Genomic DNA, 23,764 nt, shown 5'->3' with positions numbered 1-23,764 from the left:
ATAGGAGAGAAGACGTGGTCGGGGACAAAAAGAGGTCAGAAGCCAGGACGGGAGCGTAGACATGGTCAGGAAAAAAATGGGTCGAAGCCGGGCAACAGACGGGAGCCAAAAACGGGACAGGTGGGAGCCAGGGTCGATAAAGGCTTGCCTCGTGTTAACTGAGGTTTTCAGATGAACTGACAAAAGCGGACAGACAGGACTGGGTACAAATACTGGTCGGGAGCCAATCAGAACCTGCGGCAGTTGGCGCCAGGGAACGGGCACAGCTGAATCACGTCAGTAATCCTGACATAGTGAGCTTTTTGGGTACTCGTAGCAACAAGATAGCAAACACGTGAACTGACAAACATGTCAGTTCCCTTTAGGTGAGGCTCATAATTTGTAAAATAAATGAGAATTATTTGACTTATAGGTGTTTTAAAAATGCACAATCATTTCATATATCATGTATTTTTTTCTCAATCAACATTTTTATCCATAAATTAAGTTGTTTTACTACTAGAAGGCGCTAAACAGTACAGACTGCCCCTTTGAAAAATTCAGAAAATGCATTCTTTTGCATTTGCTTTGAGCATTTCAAAACATTGTATCTATAGACAAATATCGGGCACATGTAAATATTTGTATGTATTCATCCATCCATCTATTATCTGCACTGCTTATCCTCAGTAGGGTCGCTGGGTGCTGGAGCCCATCCCAGCTTTCTTCGGGCAGTGGGCAGGGGACCCCCTCAACTAGTTGCCAGACAGTTGCAGAGCACACAGGGACGGACAACTCACCCACTCGTTCACACGTAGGAACAATTTGAACCTGACATGCATGTTTTTGGAACGTGGGAGAGGAAACCCACACAGGCACGGAGAGAACATGCAAACTTCACACATGGAGGCTGCGATAGGTGGACTTGAACCCTTGAACCTTTGCACTGTGGGGCTGCGTTCTAACCACCCAGCTGCCGAGCTGCCCTGCGTGTATACATTATACATAAATGTATATAAGAAAAATTTGCTACGTAGGAAATGCAGAAGAATCGATTTAAGCTCTTTATCTAACCAATTTACCCATCAATTATTCTTTTCCTCCTGGTCCAGCCCCTCTGATCAATTTTAAGAAGTGATGAATGAAATGAACATGATCAAAGTCAATTCAAGTCATGTTTATTTGTATGGCCCTTCATCACAAGGGATCTCAAGGGGAAGGACAGACCACAGACCACTGCAGACTATTATTACACCATCCCTGATCCATTTGCTTTTAATGTATTTTCTAGCATTATAATTACGCCTAAAATGCTCATAACCGGTTTATATTCAACACATAGATAACAATATGACTATTATATGGAGCTGAGTGGTCAGTGCATCCGCAGCACAGTTCTGAGGTCAACGGGTTTAAATCCAGCTACCAGCCTTTCTGTGCGGAGTTTGCATGTTCTCCCCGTGCTTGCGTTGGTTTTCCTCTGCATGTCAGGTTATCTGGCAGGCCAAATTGTACCGATGTGAGAATGAGCGAGTAATTGTCTTTCCCTATGTGCCCTGCGGCTGTCTGGCAACCAATCTGGGGTCTCCCCTGCTCCCTTCCCACTGCCCGAAGATTCCTGTGATGGATGACCATTCTGAGTATAACGGATGGATGAATAGACTTTTCTATGACAACTATTTATATGAGCTGCTTCATGGCCCCTGTAAATCCTGGGGTCCCCAGCATATACCTATGTTCATTCGATGGTAAGGCATGTGGTTATAGTTCTTACAAATGTAGGAAATTTGCCCTGATCGAAGCTTTGCAATGGTTTTGATGAGACTTTAGAAAAAAAAACGGAGGAAGGACGTCCTTCCTGGTCTCGTGGCATCCTGTCTTTTGCTGACAGAAGCTGTTTTTTGTGTGTTTTTTACATGGCATCTCACTGGAAAGATTTGTGACTTGGATTTTGAGTTTTTTTTACAGAATGATTTAAGCTGAAATTGGAAAATAAAACAACAAAAATGAAGACGTTGTTGTTTAAATTTGGGATTTTATGACATCTCATTTCAAAGTTGCCGACAGTTCTTATCTGGCAATTATTTTAAAATTACCATAGTACATTTTGAATTACCTGTACAACCTACACGTGAATGACCATCTGACGCATTTCAAATGAATTAAAAAAAGAAAAAAAAAAATCCTAATTCTTTTGAAACTATGACCATGACTGTTACGTCTTGTTTTTACGGGCAGAGCTTACGCAACTGGATCTATTGTGACAGTTACAAGACATCGTGTCACTTTCCAAGAAAAATTCATAACACATATGGTATGTCATTAGCAATGTTTTTTTTCCCCTTGTAATTTAAAGTATAGAAGTCAATGAAGAGTAGATTCAGGTTTTTAACATTTAAGGATAAAGGTAGTGCCTAGAAAGTCAAGGCCTAGATAGTTGTTAGCTAATATGAGAAGCAACTAGCAACACTTAACATCAACACATTTGCCATAACATTATTCATATATCCAAAATGTATATATCATACATATAATTAAGTGTTACACTTGTTTCTATTTTGCTTGCCACGAAGAATGCTTGCAACCAAGGGATTATTTTATTTTGATTATCAAACGCTTTCTAAGAAGAATGTGTCAGAACCAGAACAGGAGGAGGACCCAGATGCGTAAAGTTTACTCACAAGTTTATTGAGATATATAGGAAAAACAAACGCCAGCAATCCGGTGCTCGCTGGGCAAGGGAAGCAAGCTGCTCACGAAATCGGAGCGTGATCGGAATGCGGAAGTGGATTTCCCAAAAAGGGAGATCGTAGAGTGGTCAAACGGGAAAAAAAAACCTGTAGAAAGCCAGAGCGGGAGATCAGACCGTGGTCGGTGGTCAAAGACGTGTCGTAAGCCGGGGGGAAGTCAGAGCGTGGACAAAACGGGTCGATAGCCGGAGACAAACAGGGAATCAGGAACAGACGAGTGGTATACAGATGAAAAACGGGACCGACGGAAGCCAAAGTCTAAGTGCTTGCCTTGCGTATCCAGAGGTTTGCTGACGGACTGACAGGGAGTGACTGGCGCGCTGGGGATAAATAGAAGGGGTATTAATCAGGCAACTAGGAGCAGCCAGCGACAAACAAGTGGGCACAGGTGAGTGCAATAAGTAATCATGACAGAATGCTAACAATGCCATGGTTGGTTTATTTTGATCATTGAGCACTTGCACTAATTATGATTGTAATGCTCTATTCGTGATTACTGTTTGCACCTTTGCCGCAGTACTATTCACAAAGTTCGAGACTGGGTGGAAATATATGTTGGCCTGGAGATGGATGGGCCCCACCAGGCTGCACTTGCCCAAGACACACCACGGTACTTCTAGGACCCTCGGGGTTAAGCGATCCAACCAACCTTTAAACATATGTATCAGTACTTCAGTTCAAGAGCAAAGTATAAATTGTGTAACATCCTAATCTTATTTTAAACAATATTCCTACAGATTCTTTTTCTTGGGCCTAGACAGTCTGTAAACCTACTCCTCCTTCTCCATTCGCCGACCCCCCTTTGCTGCAAAAAACAGGAAGTCTTTCTAGTCAGGAGTAACATTGGCCAAGCACCTTGCCCTAGCTTCCAGTTTCCTGCTCGGAGAAAACTGCAAAATCTTGTGAAAAGCGGTCGCATCAGCACATAATTGTGACCGCGGAGCCCCCTTTTCACTCTTTCGCTATAGGAAAGACCCTAATGTGCCCCCCCCTGCCAGGACAGCATTGGTATAAGTCAGCATAAAATGGCTGACTATGCTTGAACATACAAAACGATTTTATAAACTTGAAGTACAATTGGGATTTATACATCAGAAAACCTCCATTTTGAAACCAATTTCTAGAGATACGAGTCATGATTTGTTCAATCTTCACTTGACAATAATAAGAATACTCAGAAAGTAAATGCAGAAAGCATTCAAACTGTTGATTGTCACTCGCAGTCCAGATTAACTGTTGAAATAAACATTAAAGTGAACCAGATTTCTTGTGCATCTGCGTTGCAGGAGTTTATTTTACAGGAAGGCAACAATATCAGTGCAAGCACGTGAATGTGTTTATGTTGCCATCTAGTGGAAATCAAATTTGATATTACATTTCTTCAGGCAAACGTTTCACATCCAGTGTGCTTTTAATTTTGGCTAATGAGATATGTTGTGGGTTTATTTCATATAGACAAGGCTATTTTTGTTATTACATTAGCTTAATCGCCGGAACTGTAATAGTTTACAGGCTTGAGGTGTCGTTGCTTTCATGCACTTTCCGGACAAATTTCAACATGTTACCTAGTGTTCTCTTTTATTGATGTTTACTATGTTTGTGTACTGTGACTCAATGCTAAATCTATTCCACCCTTGTCATCCTGGAAGGGGGATTACCATTTGTGAGGCCCCTTCTCAAGGTTTTTTTTTTTCCCTCACGCTGAAGTTTTGAGTTTTTGATTAAAGGCTATACAAATAAATGTGACTTGACTTGAATAAAATAAAATAAAAACAGAAAACAAAATATTGTTGGTATGGGTGAGTATCGACACCAGGTATCAGTATCAGTGCTGATACCAGCCCCACAAGTACTGGAAATAGTTAATTTTGCAGGAGGGTGTGGGAAGGCAATTGTATGTACTAGTGCAGGGGTCACCAACATGGTGCCCTCGAGGACCGGGTAGCCCCCCTACTAACAAATGAGTAGCCCGTCGATGTTGTCATTGGGATTTTCTGGCTTATGTGTTTTCTAAATGTTTCAGTGATAGACGAGCCCCTTATACAAGGAAGATGTTTTTCTTGTTGAGTCTGCCTCTTCTAACCTCACTTATAATGGTTACAAACTGTAATAACCTAATAATAATGATGTAAAAACATTACAAGTGACATTATTTTACAAATACATTTCGAACTGGTAGCCCTTTGCTCTAACAAGTAAAAAAAAAAAATGTAGCTTTCAGCTAAAAAAAATGTTGGTGGCCCTTGTACTCGTGTGATATCGGTATCAATCGTTGTAAATGTAAATGGTGTGCATTTATATAGCGCTTTTCAAGTCAATGAAAACCTCCCAAAGCGCTTTATAATGTGCTTCACACTTACCCATTCACGCACATGCTCACACACCAATAAGTGGTCAGCCATGCAAGGCGCCTACCTGCTTATTGGGGGCATTAGGGATTCAGTGTCTTGCCCGAGGACACTTCGACATATAACACGGAGGAGCCGGGAATCAAACCTGCGACCTCTTGAATGCAAGACGTGCACTCTACCTCCTGAGCCAATTCCGCATGTTTTGTGAAATAATCTAAATCACGTTATACAACCTTAGCTCTTACTTTAATTCCAATTCTGTGCACCTTATTGTCGAGTGTGTCTTGTATACGAAAATATATCAAAAAGACTATTTTTGGGGGGTGCGCCTTATAGTCTGGAGCGCCTTCTAGTGCGGAATATACGGTACTTATTCAACATTGGAAAACAAGTTCAAGATATCGTAAACTCCAACATTCTGAAAACATTATCACCCAAAATGAGCAGCCTGTATTACCTCCTGAGCCTTGGTGACCACAAATGATAAAAAAAAAAACATTTAACTGTTATTCAGCCAACACAAAAACTTAAGCTTAACACTTTAAACTAGTGCCGGAAAAATCATTTTTAAACATCATTGAGGGGAAAAAAATGTGCCTCGGCTAAAAGTGGTTGAGAGTTCTATTAGATATTGCTATATTCTCTTTGTCCTCATAAGTTGTTAATGAGTCATGTATTCAAGATCCCTGCAAAGTACTGCTCATCCCTGTTTCAAACTTAATCAGGAATTATGGATGGCTTTTATTTTATTTATTTTTTTCAAACTTTTTGTGAGCATGTCATGTCTTGTTGCATGTACGTCATCACGTGACTTTATTGTATATTGTGTATGGTATCGGTAAAGAAAATCGTGGTATCGAGCATCGTCAACATGATAGTTTAGCTACAAAAAGAATAATCAAAAAATAATATTGAAGCGTCAATAAAACAGAACACAACATTCTGACTTCTTTAAACAAACATTACCCTCTGCACTTTGGGAGATTCCCAGCCATGATCGATATCTCCATGCCTAGAATCCAAAATAGGAAAATCCGCATTTACCATGTGACAATGATTGACAGGGTGACAGCATAAAAGTCTGTTTGGACCACTGCTTTATGTGCATTCCAGTTGATTTTCACCCTAAAACTTGAGATGAGGATCGTGTTTACTATCCCACTGGGCCTTTTTCTCACACTGGCCTTGCCTGGAAAGGGAATGTATGTATCAATTTCTATTATTCACATAAGAGATCACCAACATTTTTTAAGCATAGAGCAACTTTTTTGTTACTGATTGGCGAAAAGAACTACCAGTGTCATATGAATAACAAGTTATTGCTGTATTATCATGTTATTACCAGGTTGTAATTGTAGTAATTAGGGTTGGATAGGCTATGAAAAAACATCCAACTTTTATAAGGACACTTGGGGATTTATAAATATGAATTATAAGTTAGAATTTTAAGAATTGTACGAATTTTAGAAGATTTGATCATGTATTTAAAGACAGAGATGACATACCTACATACATTTTAACATGAAAAAGCCATCGATTTTATCACGCATTCTATTTTTACGCAAGAAAAGCAACGACTCCAGAATATTAAGTATTTGTCAGACAGACCCAAATGCACGACACAAGGAGCCCAAAAACACGGATGTGATCTAATCCCTACATGGAGCGTTTATTCAATTACAAAAATATTACTGGGAAAGGAGATTGGTGAATCTTCTGAGAGAAATTTGAGGACGTTGGCTATTTTTGGGGGTGTGGTTCTGCTGGTGAAAGTCTCGAGAAGAATATTTGAGGAATAACTTGAAATGAATACCTGGTGAAGAATGTTTTGGAATGAGCAGCTTGTCGTCTTGGCGGGGGAATATCATGAGCGGAGTACGAAAATGATTCATCAACATGGAGTTGGAGAACGCAGTACATATAGTAGAGGGTGGAATATGATGATTGGGAGAATCTGGACAGGGGAGTCAAAAGGGAGACTGAGTAGTAGGGTAATGCTGTTATCTCTTGGAAAAGAACCAGGTCAGGAAAATCGAATGCGATCTTTGGAGCGGTTTATTCACGCACAATGACCATGTCCCGCTTTAAAATAAAGCAGCTAGTAATACCAGTCTCAGGTCAAGATTTATTTTGTTTTTTAAATTTAGGTAGGTATTTTTAATGAAAGACAAGCGGCAGTCTAACGTATAAAGCAGCATCATCACTGATGAGCTATTTTCAGAACAGTTCTACTCAGGCGTTCTGATTTATGAAATCCCTACACCAGAAGCTGCTTTGCTTCACAAAATTCGAAATTATAGTTGAAAAAAAAAGGCAAAATATGAATAAAGCTATTTTCCGCACCCAGATTATAATAATAATAATAATAATATATTGTTCTTTGAAGCGCCTTTCAGAACACCTAAGGTCGCTGTACATATAGTAGGACACAACAATAAAGCAAGAGTAAAACAAGCAAGTGATAAATAGCAGATAAAAGACATTTGAGTTAAAAGTGGGTGGTATGTCAGGCGGATGGTCAAGTAAAGGCAAGTCTGAAGAGGTGAGTTTTGAGTCTGGATTTGAAGGTGGACAGGGTCACAGAATTTCGGAGGTCAGGTGGCAATGAGTTCCACAGCTGGGGGCCAGAGCGGCTGAAAGCTCTGCTCCCCATGGAGCTGAGGCGGGCAGGGGGTATAGGGAGATGGAGGGAGGGAGATTATCTGAGGGTGCCGGATGGCGTGGCAGTGTGAAGGAGGTCAGAGAGGTAGGGTTGGGGCAAGGTTATGAGTGGCCATGTAGGTGTAGAGCAGGGTACTGTAATTGATTCTATGGTAGATTGGGAGCCAGTGGAGTTGCTGAAGGACAGGGGTGATATGATGGTGAGAGGGATTTTTGGTAATGATGCGTGCATAAGGCGCCACCGCCCTCAAAAAAAATCCCGTTTTGTCATATATTTTTCTCATATAAGGCGCAATGGGCTGTGAGGCGCATGGAATTAAAACTACATTTACAGTATTTATTAGTGAATGACAGATCAGTCCAAAAATGGCACTGACCAAAATTACAAAACATTAAATGCAATGGGAATTGAACCCAGGGCCCGGATTGAAAACGCCCAAGACCCAACCACTAGACCACCAGTGATATAGATGCCATTCATTCGATTTAACTCATTTTCAAACTATTTTTACTCACAGTGCCAGAAACAAATCTTTGAAAACAGAGAAAACAGAAAGCCATCCTGAGAGATATAAATAAACGCATTAATACTGTATGCATTTCAAAAAGTATCCACTAAATTTCCTGTCAGATAAGGCGCACTTTTTTGTTTCTGGCCAATTTTGGGTTTTTAGGTGCGCCTTATAGTCTGGAAAATACGGTAGCTAACCTGTACATGCTAGCTGTCTGAAAGGTTTTAGTTGAGATCTTTGTAGTTATGCTGCTGAAAACTAAAACACCGGAGCTAAAAACATGCTTGATGTCATAAGAAAACAACTTGATTCCCCATTTCCTCCTGCAGGAACACTGGCTAATTTTGACACTAATGACATCTTTTCAGGGGAATGGAACTTCCTGATCCGCCCTCCGTGGACTGTGTCTGGAGTCGCTGGTCCGAATGGGGCGTTTGTGATCCGTGCACCTTAATAAGGGTGAGTCTATTTCGGTCCTCGCTAAAGCAGAATGTGGACTCAGCGTCCCTTTTGTGTAAACAGTCGTCACTATTTACAGGAATTGACTTCCTTTAAGTTTCTAAGTATTGGGGAAGCGGCAGTTTAAGAGCTTAAAAATCCAAACATCAGTGAATTGCACACGAAGTGGGGCTTAACCAGGTTATAGATTACAGACGCTCCCCTACTTACAACTATTCGACTTACGAAAAACGGTAGATAATATCGTTTTTTTCGGGATGCCGAAAAATATCCGAATATGCTGTTAGTTAGATTTTATATTGTGTGCACCTTTTTCCAAGTACAGTAATCCCTCGGTTATCGCAGTTAATGGGGACCAAAACCACCCGCGAAAAGTGAAAAGTAGCGACGCCCCTTCAAAAATGCATTAAAATAAATATATATATATATATATATATATATATATATATATATATTTATTTATTTATTTATTTATTTAAACTTTATTTTATTATTATTATAGTATTTTTTTAGACCCGGTTAATGGGGACCAAAACCACCAGCGAAAAGTGAAAATCTGCAAAGTAGCGACGCCCCTTCAAAAATACTTTAAAAAAAAATATATATATTTTTTTTTAAATTTAATTTTATTATCATTATTTTTTAGACCTGGTTAATGGGGACCAATACCACCCGCGAAAAGTGAAAATCTGCAAAGTAGCAACGCCCCTTCAAAAATGCTTAATTTTTTTTATTTTTTATTTTTTATTATTTTATTTTATTATTATTTTTTTTTAGACCCGGTTAATGGGACCAAAACCACCCGCGAAAAGTGAAAATCTGCAAAGTAGCAACGCCCCTTCAAAAATGCTTAAAAAAATATATATATATTTTTTTTTTCAATTATTTTATTTTATTATTATTATTTTTTAGACCCAGTTAATGGGGACCAAAACCACCCACGAAAAGTGAAAATCTGCGAAGTAGCGGCGCCCCTTCAAAAGTGCTTAAAAAAAACAAAAAAAAACTTTTTTTTAAAAATTATTTTATTTTATCATCATTATTTTTTTAGACCCGCAAAGCTCTGAACCCACGAACGTGGAACCGTGAAGTAGCGAGGTCCCACTGTATAAGACAGTAGTGTAGTGTTTCTTGCCGCCACATGTGGCGCTGTGAGAGCTGACCCAGCATCCACCCTAAAAAAGATATCCGGCTTCCTCCTTGTAGTTTGTGTGTAAACATTCTATACTATATCTCCAGCGCCCCAAGAACTTTTACATTTTTATTGTTTGATATCTCGTGCATCCATTAAATATGGTCGGTGTGAAGTGTGAAGAACAGTCGAGCCATTTCTTTTGAAATTAAAGTGGAATAAGAAAGCTTGATGTGGTTGAGAAAATGGTTGGATTGCTTTTTTTCGGCCACTTTTTACCACCCGCCTACCTTGTGAAGCTCATCTTCCAAAAGTAAGTTAAACTTAACTTAATTTATCTTTATAGAACATATTATTTTATGAAATGTTCATATTTTAGTACAAAACAATACAGGTTACTCATACAGGCCTTAAACATACCTATATAAACCTTATACATACAAAATATAGTACTGACGTAGGGCAACGTCTCACAAAACTTGATTTTTTTAAATGCTCGTCATACTGTATATAAGCCAGTGGTATCAAACAACAGATCTTGACTTTGTTTCCTTTTCGCTTCACTTAACTTATCCCTTAACCGCCATGGTCGTCGGGCCCTACTTCCTGTGGTGTGTAATGGGCAACTACAGCCTGGCGACGCCCATCCTTCTCCATGTTTCGTTTTACTCATTCAATGCCATTGGCAGCTGTCAGAGTCCCTGATGAATTAAAAAAAAACAGTTAACAAAATGCAGGGGGATGATGAAATGAAAATGAAATGATCTGCATTTATATAGCGCTTTTCGAGTCAACGACTTTCCAAAGCGCTTTACAGTGTGCTTCACATTTCCCAATAGCGGCCGTGATCTGTGCAGCCATGTAAGGCGCTAACCTGCTTATTGGGGGTCATTGGGGGTTCAATGTCTTACCCAGGGACACTTTGACATGTAACACGGACAAGCCGGGATTCGAACTGGGATCCCTTAATCCTAAGACGATCGCTCTACCTCCTGAGCTACTGCCGCCCTTCTTTTTAATTTTCAAAAAGAACAATATTCAAAATATTGCATCAAATTAATTTCATTTAGAATTAAATAAAAACAAGAAAAACGCAAATACATTGAAATTGAATGACATTTTACTTTTTAAAAAGAAACAAATGACTAAATAATACAGGTTTCAATATTTTGAAAGAAAAATATTCAATGAATTAATTGGAAATTAAATAAATAGAAAATATATCATAATAAGCCGGGACGGGAGATCAAAACGTGGTCGGGGTCGAAGAACAGGTTGTTGCCTGAGACAAACGGGGTAATCAGGAACGGGCAGGTGGAAAACGGGTGAAAAAAGCTGACGCTAAATGAGTTGATATTCCTTGTGATGATCAGAGGCGTTCTCGAAGCGCACTAGTGTTTGGCCAGTTTGGCGGAAAATCCTGCGAGGGTTCCATCGGCGAGCGCGAGTCTTGCATAAGCAACTCCACATGTCAAGGACCTCAACGTCCCGTCTGTTCCAATTCGGAGTACCAGTGCGAATCAGGTATATTACTCTTTGATATCGATGAATTGACTGGACGGTGAGAAGTAGCATAAACCAGCCACCACCTTCTGCAATTGTCTTTATTGCGGTCATTGTGTAGGTTCTTGCATCAAGTTGAGACTGATGTGCAACGGTGACTATGACTGTGAGGACGGATCAGACGAGGACTGTGAACCAGAACGGACCCCGTGCCTCTCCGACGTGCTGCAAAACAACGAGCAAGGCAGGACGGCAGGATACGGGTAAGATGAAAGGAGTTTGATCAAATACGTTTACGGGACAAGTGGCTCTCAAATAGAGATAGATAGATAGATAGATAGATAGATACTTTATTCATCCCCGTAGAGAAATTCACACTTCCAGCAGTCTACCCTGTTGTTTATTAAAAGATTAACATGATGCCCTAGGGGTGCTTGTAGCGGAGTGGATGACGTCACGCTAGTCCAAAAGTTCGACATCCCTGCGGCAGATGGAAATCTTTTCTTTGTGAAAATCCAGGGATACACCACCTCGTGTTAGCAAGTCCGCGTCCTCTCCGATTCCCCCCGGCTTTCGTGTCTCTGTATAGCGGCGTTGAAGCTGGATAGCTCCGGGTGGCTACACGTTAGCGTCCGGCATGCTAAACGTGAGCCACGTTTCCGCAAAACACAGCAACTGTGCTCCCTGTGCGCTTCGATGTTTTCCACCAGCACTCGATGATCTTATTTGGTCGTGAGTTCGCATTCACCATGATTACGGATGTACATACCCCCAATAGTACGTGTAAGCTATGGGTCACCAACATAATGCCCGTAGCCTCCTAAGACTACCAAAGTATTGAATTGTCTTTGTCATTGATGCCAACATTGTATGCAACAGGATTGGACATTGCACCCCAGAATAAATATGTAATAAAGATTCCGAAGAGAAAAAAGAGAAAAATAAAACGGGAAAAAAGGCAGGAGTAGCTCGGAAGGACAGTGGAGAAACACGGATTAGTGCAGCAATGGATGTTTTTATCCGCATTCAGGGAGCCAGATATCAGGGCAACAGTTGTAGTCCAAGAGGCAGGCAAGGGGTCGGTGACCCGGTAAACTCACTCTGGTAAAGGTGACAGTCCAAATGTTCGGCAGACGGTACTTGTGGTCAGCAAAGGAGGCAAGGGTTCGGTGCACTGGAAGAACACAAGGCTGACAAGAAAGCATGGAATGTGACAAGAGGGTCAAGGGACTATCACTTAGCCAAGAAACAGAGGGTTTAAATAGTGTACAGAGAGAGGTGAGATTAGAGAGTAATCAGGATGAGTGACACCAGGAGTGGGGTGGAAATCAGAGCCAGGAAGTGAGTGACCAAATAAGGTAAGAGCAAGTGAAAAGAAGAGAAAGAGGAAATAAAACCTGCCTGCAGGACTGTGACATATTTACAACGTAATGCCTAGAGACGGGCCTACGTTGTTATGATTGTGAAATATTCGTGACCGAGAAAGAATAGTGCATTTTCACAATAGTGCAATGAAAAGAAGTGCAATAGCATTTAGCAGCAACAAAAAAAACAAGGTATATATTTTCACATTTTTGTGCAATAGTATAGATTTTCACAGTTTCATTTAGCAGCAGCAAATAATGAAAAAAAACAAGGAGTTGCAGTTTTGTGTGCTCGTTTAGGGTGGTGATGGCCTTGGGGAAAAAGCCTGAGGCTGTGCTTGTAGCGCCAACTAGAATGCAACAGGTCAAACAGGAAGTGTCCTTTATAATGTTGATGGCTCTTCTGCGGTTCTTTTCAATACTTTCATGCTTTTCAGTACTTTTTCATACTATTTTGTTCGGTTTCTGTACTTTTTCACGCTTTTCACTAGCGTTTATACTTTATCCATACTTTTCAGTACTTTTCAGGTATCTCTCGTACTTTTCAGCACATTCTGGATATTTTTAGACTCTTAAGACTCACCTAACCTACAATAGGGCACTAACAAAGTAGCCCTGGAACTGATTTTAAAAAAACTTACTAATGATGGGTCAATGAGAATTTCTGGGAAGTTGATATCTAACTGTGATAAGAAATCATTGACACAGGTCAGGGTCTTTAAAAATATGGACAATTTCTTTCAAACCTTTTTTAAAAGTAGCCTATAATTTATATATTTAAATCACTCAGTGCGCTTATACAAGGCAGGTGTCTCTGGGGTTTTCTTAGCCTTCTCTTAACCCTGTTTTTTTAATTAAAATTACTTTAAAAGTAACTGGTTAATTTTGTCATTGTAAAATTAACATGTATTAATTGTATATTAATTTTTGAATACATTCCACTTAATTCATTGAACAAATATTCTCAATTGTTGCTATTATTTAGTTATTTATTCATACCATTTTATAGTAGAATTAAAACAGTTGTGATGTGAGTTACCTTTGTTTAGATAAAATGTGTTTTAATATAAAACATTCATTAAGAACAATGGTAATGGAAATGGGCAAACATAACTGCCAAACAGAAACACGTGACATAAATTTATACATTTTTTTAATGTGTTTTACTGCATGTTTTTAAACTGGAATTTTACTGAAGTTTACAAAATTATAAATCGTTACAATGTTTATTTTGTATTTGGATTTCGAAATTTCTGAAAATTTAAGCTGACAAATCGAATAAATTTGATCAAATTCTTAAAGTAATAATACAAAAGAAATCTAAAAATATTTTACAATTGTTATGTCTCACGAAAAAAATGGATGAGAACCATTTTTTCTACCACCAGAATCAACATTTTGGGGTCAGACCCTCGCATGAACCCCTTCAACAACGATTACTTCAACGGCCGGTGCGATCGAGTAAAGAATCCATACACCGGGAAATACGACCGACTTCCATGGAATGTTGGGGTGCTCAACTATGAGGTGAGCCAGAAAGAAATTACCCTAAAAAAGCAAAACACAAAACAATAACTAATTGGTCCGATTCCTCAGACGCTGGCTGAGGAAACAGTCTCCAGGGAAATCTATGAGGATACTCACAGCCTGCTTAAAGAAATCCTAAACGAGATGAGCGGGAATGTGGATGCTGGATTTTCGTTTAAATTCAAGCTGAGCGAGGATTCCATGGCACCCGCTTCCGGCAATTTGGATTTCGGGGTAGCGTACGAGAAGAAAACCATGATCAAGGAGGTGTCGGAGTACTCCAACATTTGGGTAATGTCTTGGTTATTCTTTGTAATACAGTATTCTCTTAATTTTTGCGGTTGTCCCATTCAACAACTACCCTGCTCTTCTTGTGTGGATATGTTAAACAATTTAGCAGTACCTCAACACCTCTTAAAACATAGCGCTGAAAAAAGACTAGTGTCCAAGCTCACTTTAATCCAAAAAAGAGTACCGGTAAAAGTGAAACATACAACAAAAAATACAGTGACATGGACAACACATGGTTGACAACAATAAAGATAAAGCAATTAGCTTTTTTGAAACAAATACACCAATAATATCAAATAGGTGAATCGTATTCAAGACATATTAATGCCATTTAAGGCCTTATTTTTAGAACAATGAATGTCTTCAAGACGTTTTAAGGATCCGCGGGAGCCCTGTCTATTGTAGGTAGAGGTAAGATCGGGCCTATAAAAATTCAGCCCAACCCTACCCGAGTCTTGGGTATATAAACCAGAGCCCACGACGGATTAACTTGATTTGATAAACGAGCTCGAAATAAACCCGAAGCTTTAATTTGCCGCCAAAGTAAACAAGAAACTTTACTTTGCCCGTGCGTATTTCAGCGCCGAACTTTGCGTTTCGGCTGAACCCCTGCAGCTTGGGGTTCACTTGGGGCAGAGTCCCTCAAATCAAGAGTGCACTGCAAACGGAGCGCCTAAATGAATGGTTTGGCGTCCAAGTGCGCATCTCAGCGACGTGCAGTGAACAAAAGTGTAACTAAACAAAATGTCACCGAAAAGAAAATCAAATTCTGCGGATTGCAAGCAGCAAATTGTGAAATATTTGGCCAAAAATACAAAAAGAAAGTTTGTAAAGCTTGTAAGCTATTGGCAAGAAGCAAAAATGACGTCTGACGTAAGGGAGGTGGAAGGAGGAAGCCGCGCATCTTTTACCCCAACACCGAAGAGGAAAACTTATTTGGATTTAGTGATTTTGAGTTAAACTGATTGTCTGTTAAGCATTTTCTTCATCTAAATAATAACTTGAGTAAAAGTTAGTGCATTCTGTGTGGATTCTCCACGAAGGGGAAAAAAAATGGCGAGAGAGAGAGGCCCGACTTAATGATTGACTTTTCAAGCTCAAGCCCGGGTCCAAGATCTTACCTCTAACTGTAGGATACCTCCTCAAGTTCAACAACAATATCATTGAATTACATTGTTTGATTTATTTGATAAAATTAAAGAAACTCAATACAGAAATCCAATTTTTGATGTCATTATCATTTTGAGGCTTCCAAAAAAAATCATTAAAACGGAATAGAAGTTTAGACGTGATTCCTTACGGTATTTTCTTTAATTCTTCTTTTGCCCGCAAATCAGAACAAGAGCTTCATGAGGGTGAAAGGTCGGATCCAGATGAGCACCTACAGGCTTCGTTCTCGTGAGCTCCGAGTGGCCGACGAGTTCCTGGCTCACGTCCGGTCTTTGCCTTTGCAATACGATAAAGGCATCTATTTCGCCTTCCTGGAAGATTACGGAACGCACTACACAAAAAACGGAAAGTCTGGAGGAGAATACGAGCTCGTCTACGTTCTCAACCAGGACGCTATCAAGGCCAAAAGTCTGTATCTCATCATCCTTCGGGTGTTGAGGCATTTCGGGATACGCAGCGTGACATTTCTTCTTTTCCAACCAGATCTCACCGAGAGAAAAGTTCAAGAATGCGTCAGAGTGGGTATCTCGGCCGATATAAACAATCAGGATGTAAAAGCTCACTTGAAAGACGACAAGTGTAATGACGTTTCTGCGAAAGGCGAAGGTAAGCCCTGGCTCCAAAGGCTTATAAAATGTTCCTCATCCCTTGCTATATCAAGTAAATATGGGTTTTTTCAGATTACAGATACAGATTACGAGTATTAAGAGGAGGTTGATAACCGATATTCGGAACCGATATCCATTTGCGGTAAAATCTTGAAAATTGCCATAACAAATTTTAAATAATGCAAAAAGAAACAAAAAATGTTTGATAACGATTCAAATACCTTTTAATAGCTCCCTGAAACCTTTTACAATGAATAAATTAGAATATCAACAAAACTAACATAATTAATCTTTCACTTACAACAAAAACTAACTGAGCAGGAAATAAAATTAGTATTAGCAGCAACTCGTATAAAGGTACTGTCAAGAACCGGAACAGGAGAAGGACCCAGATGCGTGACGTTTGTCACACAAGCTTTATTTTACGAGAATGGGGCAGTCATGCACGCTAACCCGAACGCCAGTGATTCAGCGATTGTTGGGCAAAAGACGTAAGGCCGTAGTCTGGCATGGAATGACAGGACGCCAGAGGCCGACGAGATCGATACCAATTTCATGAGCAGATATCGGACGGATGGGGTCGATACCGGACAGGACGGGACGGACAGGATTGATATCAAGCACTGGAGACTGGAGTCCAATAACAAGCAGGAAGAGATAGACGGAAACGATACCAGATGCTGGAGATCGAAATTAAACAGAACAAACTAGACGGGAACGCTACCAGACACTGGAAATCGATAACAAACAGAACAAAATAGCCAGGAACGAAACTGGAGATCGATATTAAACAGGACAAAATAGACGGGAACGATACCGGACAGGAAACGCAAGCAGGAAACAGGACAGAGTCAAAACCCACGTCTTGCGGTTGCAGAGGTTCGTTGATGGACTGAAAAGGGTGAGTGAGAGCACTGAGCTTAAATGGGAGGGAAGCCAATCAGTTAACGAGCCGTAGCTGGCGCCAAATGGGAGGGGCCAATTGGGCGCCATGGGCAACCGTGACAGGTACATAAAAACTTAAATAGTTTCCTGAATGTCTTTAAAATGAATTGATTAAAATGTCAATACATCTGAAATGACTTCAAGTAATAAAAAGTGCATTGAAATCTCAACGGAGCTTGCTAATTAAAAAGTGTGGGCACTTCTGTTTTAGAGCCAGGTGGACGAACAAATGTTATGGTTAGAACTAATCACTCAGTCTTTCATTTTAGCTTGATTTTTAAACTCTCTCTCAATCACAAACACACAGGGTTCATTGACAAACTAATGTTATGATAAGAGCTAATATATCAGTCTCCAAAACTTAACATCTGTCTCTGGTACTGTGGCCAAACTAGTGTGATAATGGGATAAAACCCAATGCTTTTCAGATGTCATCCGTGGCACTGGTAGGTAAGAGTTTGGCGCTCTCACTGCCGCAATCCAGGATCGAATCCTGTTACTCAAATATGGGTACCTTGATTTTATCTAGGTGTTTAGGGGGCCGAACCAAATGCGAAGGTGGACCATATCTGGTCTGCGGGCTGTAGTTTGGGGACTGCTTTCAAACATACAGCAGAAAGTACTGAAACACAGAATTCACTTTTGACCTGCAGAGGAGATTGCTGGCAAAGCCGTGGTGGACAAAGTGATGACCTCCGTGAAAGGGGGGACGTTAGCAAGCGCTGTGGCAATGAGGGCCAAACTAAACAAGGACGGGCTAATGGACATTGACACTTATCAGACTTGGGCTCGCACCATTGCAGACGCCCCCGCGTTGCTCAACAGTGAGGTAAGAACAGAGTTCGGAGCATTACATGAAACCGTAGGTGTTAAACTCACGGCCCGCCGGCCACATCTGGTCCGGCATACAATTATATCCAGCCCGTGAAATCATTTTAGAGACATCAACGATAATTGCCCAGCTCTATGAAACACTGATTACCGCAAATTCCGGACTATAGAGCGCACCTGATTATAAGCCGCACCCATCACATTTCGGGAGGAAAACCGATTTTGTACATACACAAGCCGCACCTGTATATTAGCCCCATGCGCCCACATTGAAAATACGCAATACAAACAGGAAATTGGGGGGGGTTTTAAGGGTTATTGATCTATCTTCGTTATTCATTATCCATTATCCGTTATCGGTCAGTTCATTATACGCTACAAAGCCTAGGAGCCGGGACACTTACTCTCAGCCAAAAGGCTAAGCTAAGGTCCTAGCCCTAAAGCCTTGTTGCGATCATTGCGAATGCACCGTTCCCAGAGGTACTGCAATACCGGGCCGATGCATGGAGTGGACAGAGCAAGCTCTTATTCCATCTCCGGAATGCAAAAATCAAAAAGCCAAGCTAACCTCATGGGCTATGATACTATTGGGGGGTTTTGGGGTTTTTAAGGGTTATTGTTCTATCTTCGTTATTCATTATCCATTATCCGTTATCGATCAGTTCATAATACGCTACAAAGCCTAGGAGCCGGGACACTTACTCTCAGCCAAAAGGCCAACCCGATACAGTCCAAAAAACACAGCCGGCAAAATGAACGGAAAATGTTACTGGTACTTAAGATTTGATGCAGACCTGCAGAGTCACGTTGAAAAGTAATCTAAGGAAAAAAGTGTATATTTCCAAAGGTAAGGGTGGGAAAAATATATATCCACTATTGTCGGCCGCGTCCACAAACACGTCTCACCTTTACTCCACTTCCCGTCAGCCTGCGTTTGCCCCGCCCCTTCTTTCTCATTTGCTCGTTCAAAACATATCAGAATAAGTTTCTAAAATAAATACATTACAAAAATATACAGTTGCAAATGCGAATTATACATGGTTACACATATTTACAAAGAAAGACGGTACACCGAGAGAGTTTTCAAAGCTTTAACAATAATGTTATAACTTTCATCCCAAACCGTGCCTGTGAAGGGTAGCAAAACGCTACTAGGAACACGCTCGCAACACAGAAATCAGCTCTGTTAAAAAAACATACCGTGCTTGTAGCAAATCTTCCACCTTGTAACTAAAGTCATCAAAGCCGTCCTCCTGCGGTATGGAAAAGAGACTTTGTCATATAGACGTCGTCCCACGCTCTCCCTATTATCAAAAACACGCTATCGTCACGCTCACATAGTAAAGTTAACGTGCGGTATCTCTGTTTCCTTTCATATCAGACTGCTCGATTGCGTTTAGCTTGAAAATTGCGTCATGTGCCTATCTTTTTGCAATTTGCATGATGAGAATATGTCTACGCTAATTTAATTTGTGCACAAGCTAAGAAGTTGCAGTCTAAATCTTACCTTTTGTACTCGAGCGCCGCTGGCGGCCGTTAGAAAAATGACATAAATTGGCCGCATCACTGAATAAGCCGCAGGGTTAAAAGTTTGGGAAAAAAGTAGCGGCTTATTGTCCGGAATTTACAGTACTCTCAAATTACAGATCCCACAATGCAGTATTTCTGCTGCCGCCACAAGACTATCCGAAAATGTTTCTGCATCAATCGAGTTAGCTGTACCCTGACAAGCGCAACCACTTTTAAAAACTATTGACAAACTTTACGTTGGCCAGTTAAAAAGCAAGGCCCATAAGTGCATTAATAGTGAGTCTTTAGTGTCGATACCGGACAGGACGGGTCAGGCAGGATTGATATCAGGCCCTGGAGACTGGAGCCCGAAAACAAGCAGGAGGAGATAGACAGAAACGATATCAGACACTGGAGATCAAAATTAAACAGGACAAACTAGACGGGAGTTTATATCGGCCGAGATACCCACTCTGACGCATTCTATATCTTCAATATATCACAATGTAATGGAAGACCTAATGGATCTCTCTCCCTCTCTCTCTTGGTAATGTATCTGGCGTAGGTGAGATACAGGCTTGTAGGGATGGCTTAAGACAGTTGTTAACCTAGCCGTAGCAGTAGTTACAGCAGCGTGGCATTTACCTTTTCTCCTGAGGCCGCCTCAGTCACTTCCCGGACACTATAACAATCCACAGAGCGCTACCATCTGATTACAATGATTTGCGCTCTTTTAACTTTCCTCAGAGTCCGATTTAATTGGTTAATTTTTTAATGTAACAAGCCTCTAAGATACTAGCTCACCTGTGGCCTTCCTACACAGTTTGTTTGGGGTGGCGGACAAATTTACCTGTACGCCAACCTTGCTGTTTGACTGACAGCATACACCAGCCTATCACGGTCAGTCACGCCCAGCCAACACACAAAGCCCTCCCTAACCTTCCCCCATGATAGCATTTGCTTTGTGCCCTCTGCTCAGAACACAATGCTCGATACATTTATATCAATGACAATAAGGATGTTTCAATTCAAAATACATGAAGCACTGAACCAGTGATAGCCGAAACGTGAAGTTGCGAAGGGTCTCTTAACTTTTATCTGCATTAGAATGTCAGACATCTCTCTCTGCCTCTCTGGTGTCAGCTGTTGACATTTCGATAGACACAATTGGTTTACTGGCAATGGCCTAATGTACATACAAATACAATTGTTATCCTGCAAAGGAATCCTTATTTTAAAAGGGGTGCAGGATTCAAACTTTTGTGACTCTCTGCTGCAATCTCCTGTTTTAAAGTCATGATTGCAGCCTTGGGCAGCTTGTTCATGATGCGCGTGCAAGTACATGCATTTCTTAGACTTGAATAAACTGTCCTTTTTTAGTCTTTTCTGGGGGTTGGGTAGGCATTTGGACTTTACCAGATGCAGGCCTTTTCTTACTTTCACAATTTTCACCCACTGACAATTACAAGAAAAAAAACTCACCAAGGCGTCACCCTCCAGCACTCCCCCTAGACTTCTTTCTTCAAACCTAATATGTTCCTCCCTGAACAGCACTGATAAAAGCAAGATAAAAACAGATAGGCCGAATGGAAAATATTACATGAATTCCATTACTCCACAATCTTGGATAAGAAACAAGTACAAAAACGTCTTGATTGTGATTTAGCTGTATTGACCATTTTCCTATCAGCCTCAGCCCATTTATACCCTCGTTCCTTTGGAAATGGCCGACGCCAACGTGAGGATCGCCAACATGAAGCGCGCCACGACGGATTATGTGGCCGAGTACAGCGTTTGCAAGTGTCAACCGTGCCAAAATGGCGGCACGGTCGCCCTGCTTGACGGCAAGTGCATGTGTCTGTGCCCGCACCTCTTTGAGGGAATGGCCTGCCAGAACTTCAAAGGCGATAAAGCTAAGAACACAGGTAAGACTCCAGTCAACTGTGATACTTATTCGTCTTCAGCTTGTCTTCGATAAATAATTTGTGTACTGTATTTAAAAGGACATTGTGTATTGTGAAAAATATAGATATATTGATTTGAATAATAAGCCAAAACACATGAGTTATTATATAAACATGCTGTCAAGACCAGAACGGAAACAGGACCCAATTGCGTTATGTTTCTCACAAGTTTTATTGGAAGAAAGAGAAAGTGCTGCGCCCATGATCCAGTGTTCGCTGGACGCGGGAAGCAAATCGCTCTCGTACTCGGATTGTGATCCGAACACGGAAGTGGATCCTCCATAGCGAGCGATGGCGGTGTCAAGGACGGAAAAACAGGTCGATAGCCGGGACTGGGAGAGCAAAGGGTGGTCGGAAACGAATCGTAAGCCAGGACGGGAGAGTAGACGTAGTCGAGATCAAAAATGGGTCGTAAGCCGGGATGGGATAGTAGACGTAGTCAGAATCAAAACAGGTTGGAGCCGGAGACAAACGGGAGCAAAAACGGGAGAGGCGGAAGTCGGCGTCGAAATAGGCTTGCATTGTATAAACAGAGGTTCGCAGACGGACTGACAACATGGGATTGACAGGACTGGGTTTAAATAGGGACAGGGCGCCAATCAGAGCCTGCAGCGGTTGGCGACAAATGAGCGGGCACAGGTGATTCACATCGGTAATCATGATAAAAACACATGAACTATCATATAAACACGCATTTTGTTCAAAGCAAATACATTTGTATTTATTTTACATAGCATGAGGTTCACCTAAAGCAGTATTTATCAACTGGAATGTCGAGACTCAAAAATTGGGGAACCGTTTTCAGTGGGTCGCGGCACTTTTCCTTGGCAAAATAATGCTAAGAAGAAGGGAAAATGGAGGGTCAATTACACTGCTTAACAGTAGATGGCGATAATGCCTTGCTTGATCGCTACCTGTTCAGTCAATCACCTCGTTTGATTAGGGCCACATCTCATTTTATTGTGATTTTGTTTGTTTTATTTCCTTTTTCTTCCTGTAATGATGTATCCGAAAAGAGTAAGTGATAAGGGGAAGGAAAAGTGGAAAACAGTGTCAATGGCAATTGCAAAATATGAAAATGGTTTTGGACTATCTGCCATTGAAGCACTGATGCAAGGTACAGCAAATAATTTAAACAGAATATATTAGAAGCTTTTTACCAGTATATTCATTCTTATAAACAACCTAATTATATATCTTAGATTTACAAAAATAATATTCTATATCAATATGTTTTGTGAATTTCAGAATTTATTTTTGTCCTCCCTTTTCTAAGGAAAACATTTTAAAATATGTCTCGTGGAATGTGGATATATGTTTGTTTTTGGGTAATATTTTTCTTATTTTACTATATTATTTTTCTTGTTTTGCTTGTTAAAAATTAAATGATTAGAGGAAAAAAGCACAATCATTTAGTGTAGCGGGTAGTAAATATTTTTGGTAATATGTATTTTATATACTGTAAGTATATATCTTCCATATAAAATATTTTTTCTAATTTCAAAGAATATTTTTTCGTCCTTTTACTGGGAAAATAATTAAGAAATATAGTAGAAATGTGAAAGAAATACTGAAAATGAGCAAAGATTTCTGCCAACCTAGTAAGACTTTATTGCGGTGTATAGTGTGTCGTGTATACTGTGATAACAAAATAATAACTATACTTTAAACTCATAGATTTGCTTATAAACAAATAAATACTAATTTCTATTAAAAAGGAAATAATTCGAATGAAATATTGCAAACCTCTGCAAGCCACCAAAGCAAAGACTAACCCACAATTTTTTTTTAATTGAAATATTCTACAGGCGAACGACCCCAAGTCTCTCAAGAAGGCATGTGGTCCTGTTGGTCGGGCTGGTCCGACTGCAACGGGGGCAAACGGACCAGAACACGAGGATGCAACACAAATGGCCTCCAGAATGCTCGTTGCAAAGGAGATACTATCGGCCAAGAGTACTGCTGAGGGGCATCCAGAAATACAGTTAGCTAGTAGTCAGTTTACGCTTGCTTTTGCACCTTTGTGTACCTTTTCATTAGCGGTGTTCCTGGTTTCTGGATATTTAATTCAAAGCAATGATTATATAAATGTATGATATTTTTGTAAATACATTTGTCTCAACACCCCCAAATAAAACGTTGATTTATTTTTCAATTATATCCAATGTAGTTCCCATGGTAGCCCTTAAAAACACCTTACTGGTTGTG

General features: G+C 40.4%; 1 protein-coding gene, 1 long non-coding RNA gene and 1 pseudogene across 2 annotated transcripts; 1 reads left to right on the top strand and 2 right to left on the bottom strand.

Moving 5' to 3' along the window:
- Positions 1-2,646: 2,646 nt before the first annotated feature.
- Positions 2,647-7,015, bottom strand: LOC148350405 (uncharacterized). Its single transcript, XR_015847073.1, has 3 exons — positions 6,894-7,015; positions 6,047-6,092; positions 2,647-3,049 (listed from the first exon to the last, which is right to left on the bottom strand). It is a non-coding gene; the product is annotated as an uncharacterized LOC148350405 (long non-coding RNA).
- c9 (complement C9) lies at positions 6,136-23,716 on the top strand. Its single transcript, XM_088319696.1, has 11 exons — positions 6,136-6,282; positions 8,622-8,712; positions 11,218-11,368; positions 11,469-11,610; positions 14,100-14,238; positions 14,308-14,529; positions 15,867-16,107; positions 16,183-16,305; positions 17,906-18,081; positions 21,283-21,517; positions 23,365-23,716. The coding sequence occupies exons 1-11, from the start codon at positions 6,218-6,220 to the stop codon at positions 23,520-23,522; spliced, it is 1,743 nt and encodes a 580-aa protein (XP_088175822.1). The 5' UTR covers positions 6,136-6,217; the 3' UTR covers positions 23,523-23,716.
- Positions 18,542-18,814, bottom strand: LOC148350404 (U2 spliceosomal RNA; annotated as a pseudogene).
- Positions 23,717-23,764: the final 48 nt, after the last annotated feature.

Source organism: Urocampus carinirostris, chromosome 16, assembly GCF_059441175.1.
Source record: "Urocampus carinirostris isolate Australia breed hairy pipefish chromosome 16, RoL_Ucar_1.0, whole genome shotgun sequence".
Lineage (NCBI taxonomy): Eukaryota > Metazoa > Chordata > Actinopteri > Syngnathiformes > Syngnathidae > Urocampus > Urocampus carinirostris.
Note: the sequence above shows the minus strand (reverse complement) of the source record. Positions and strands in the feature narration are given on the sequence as shown.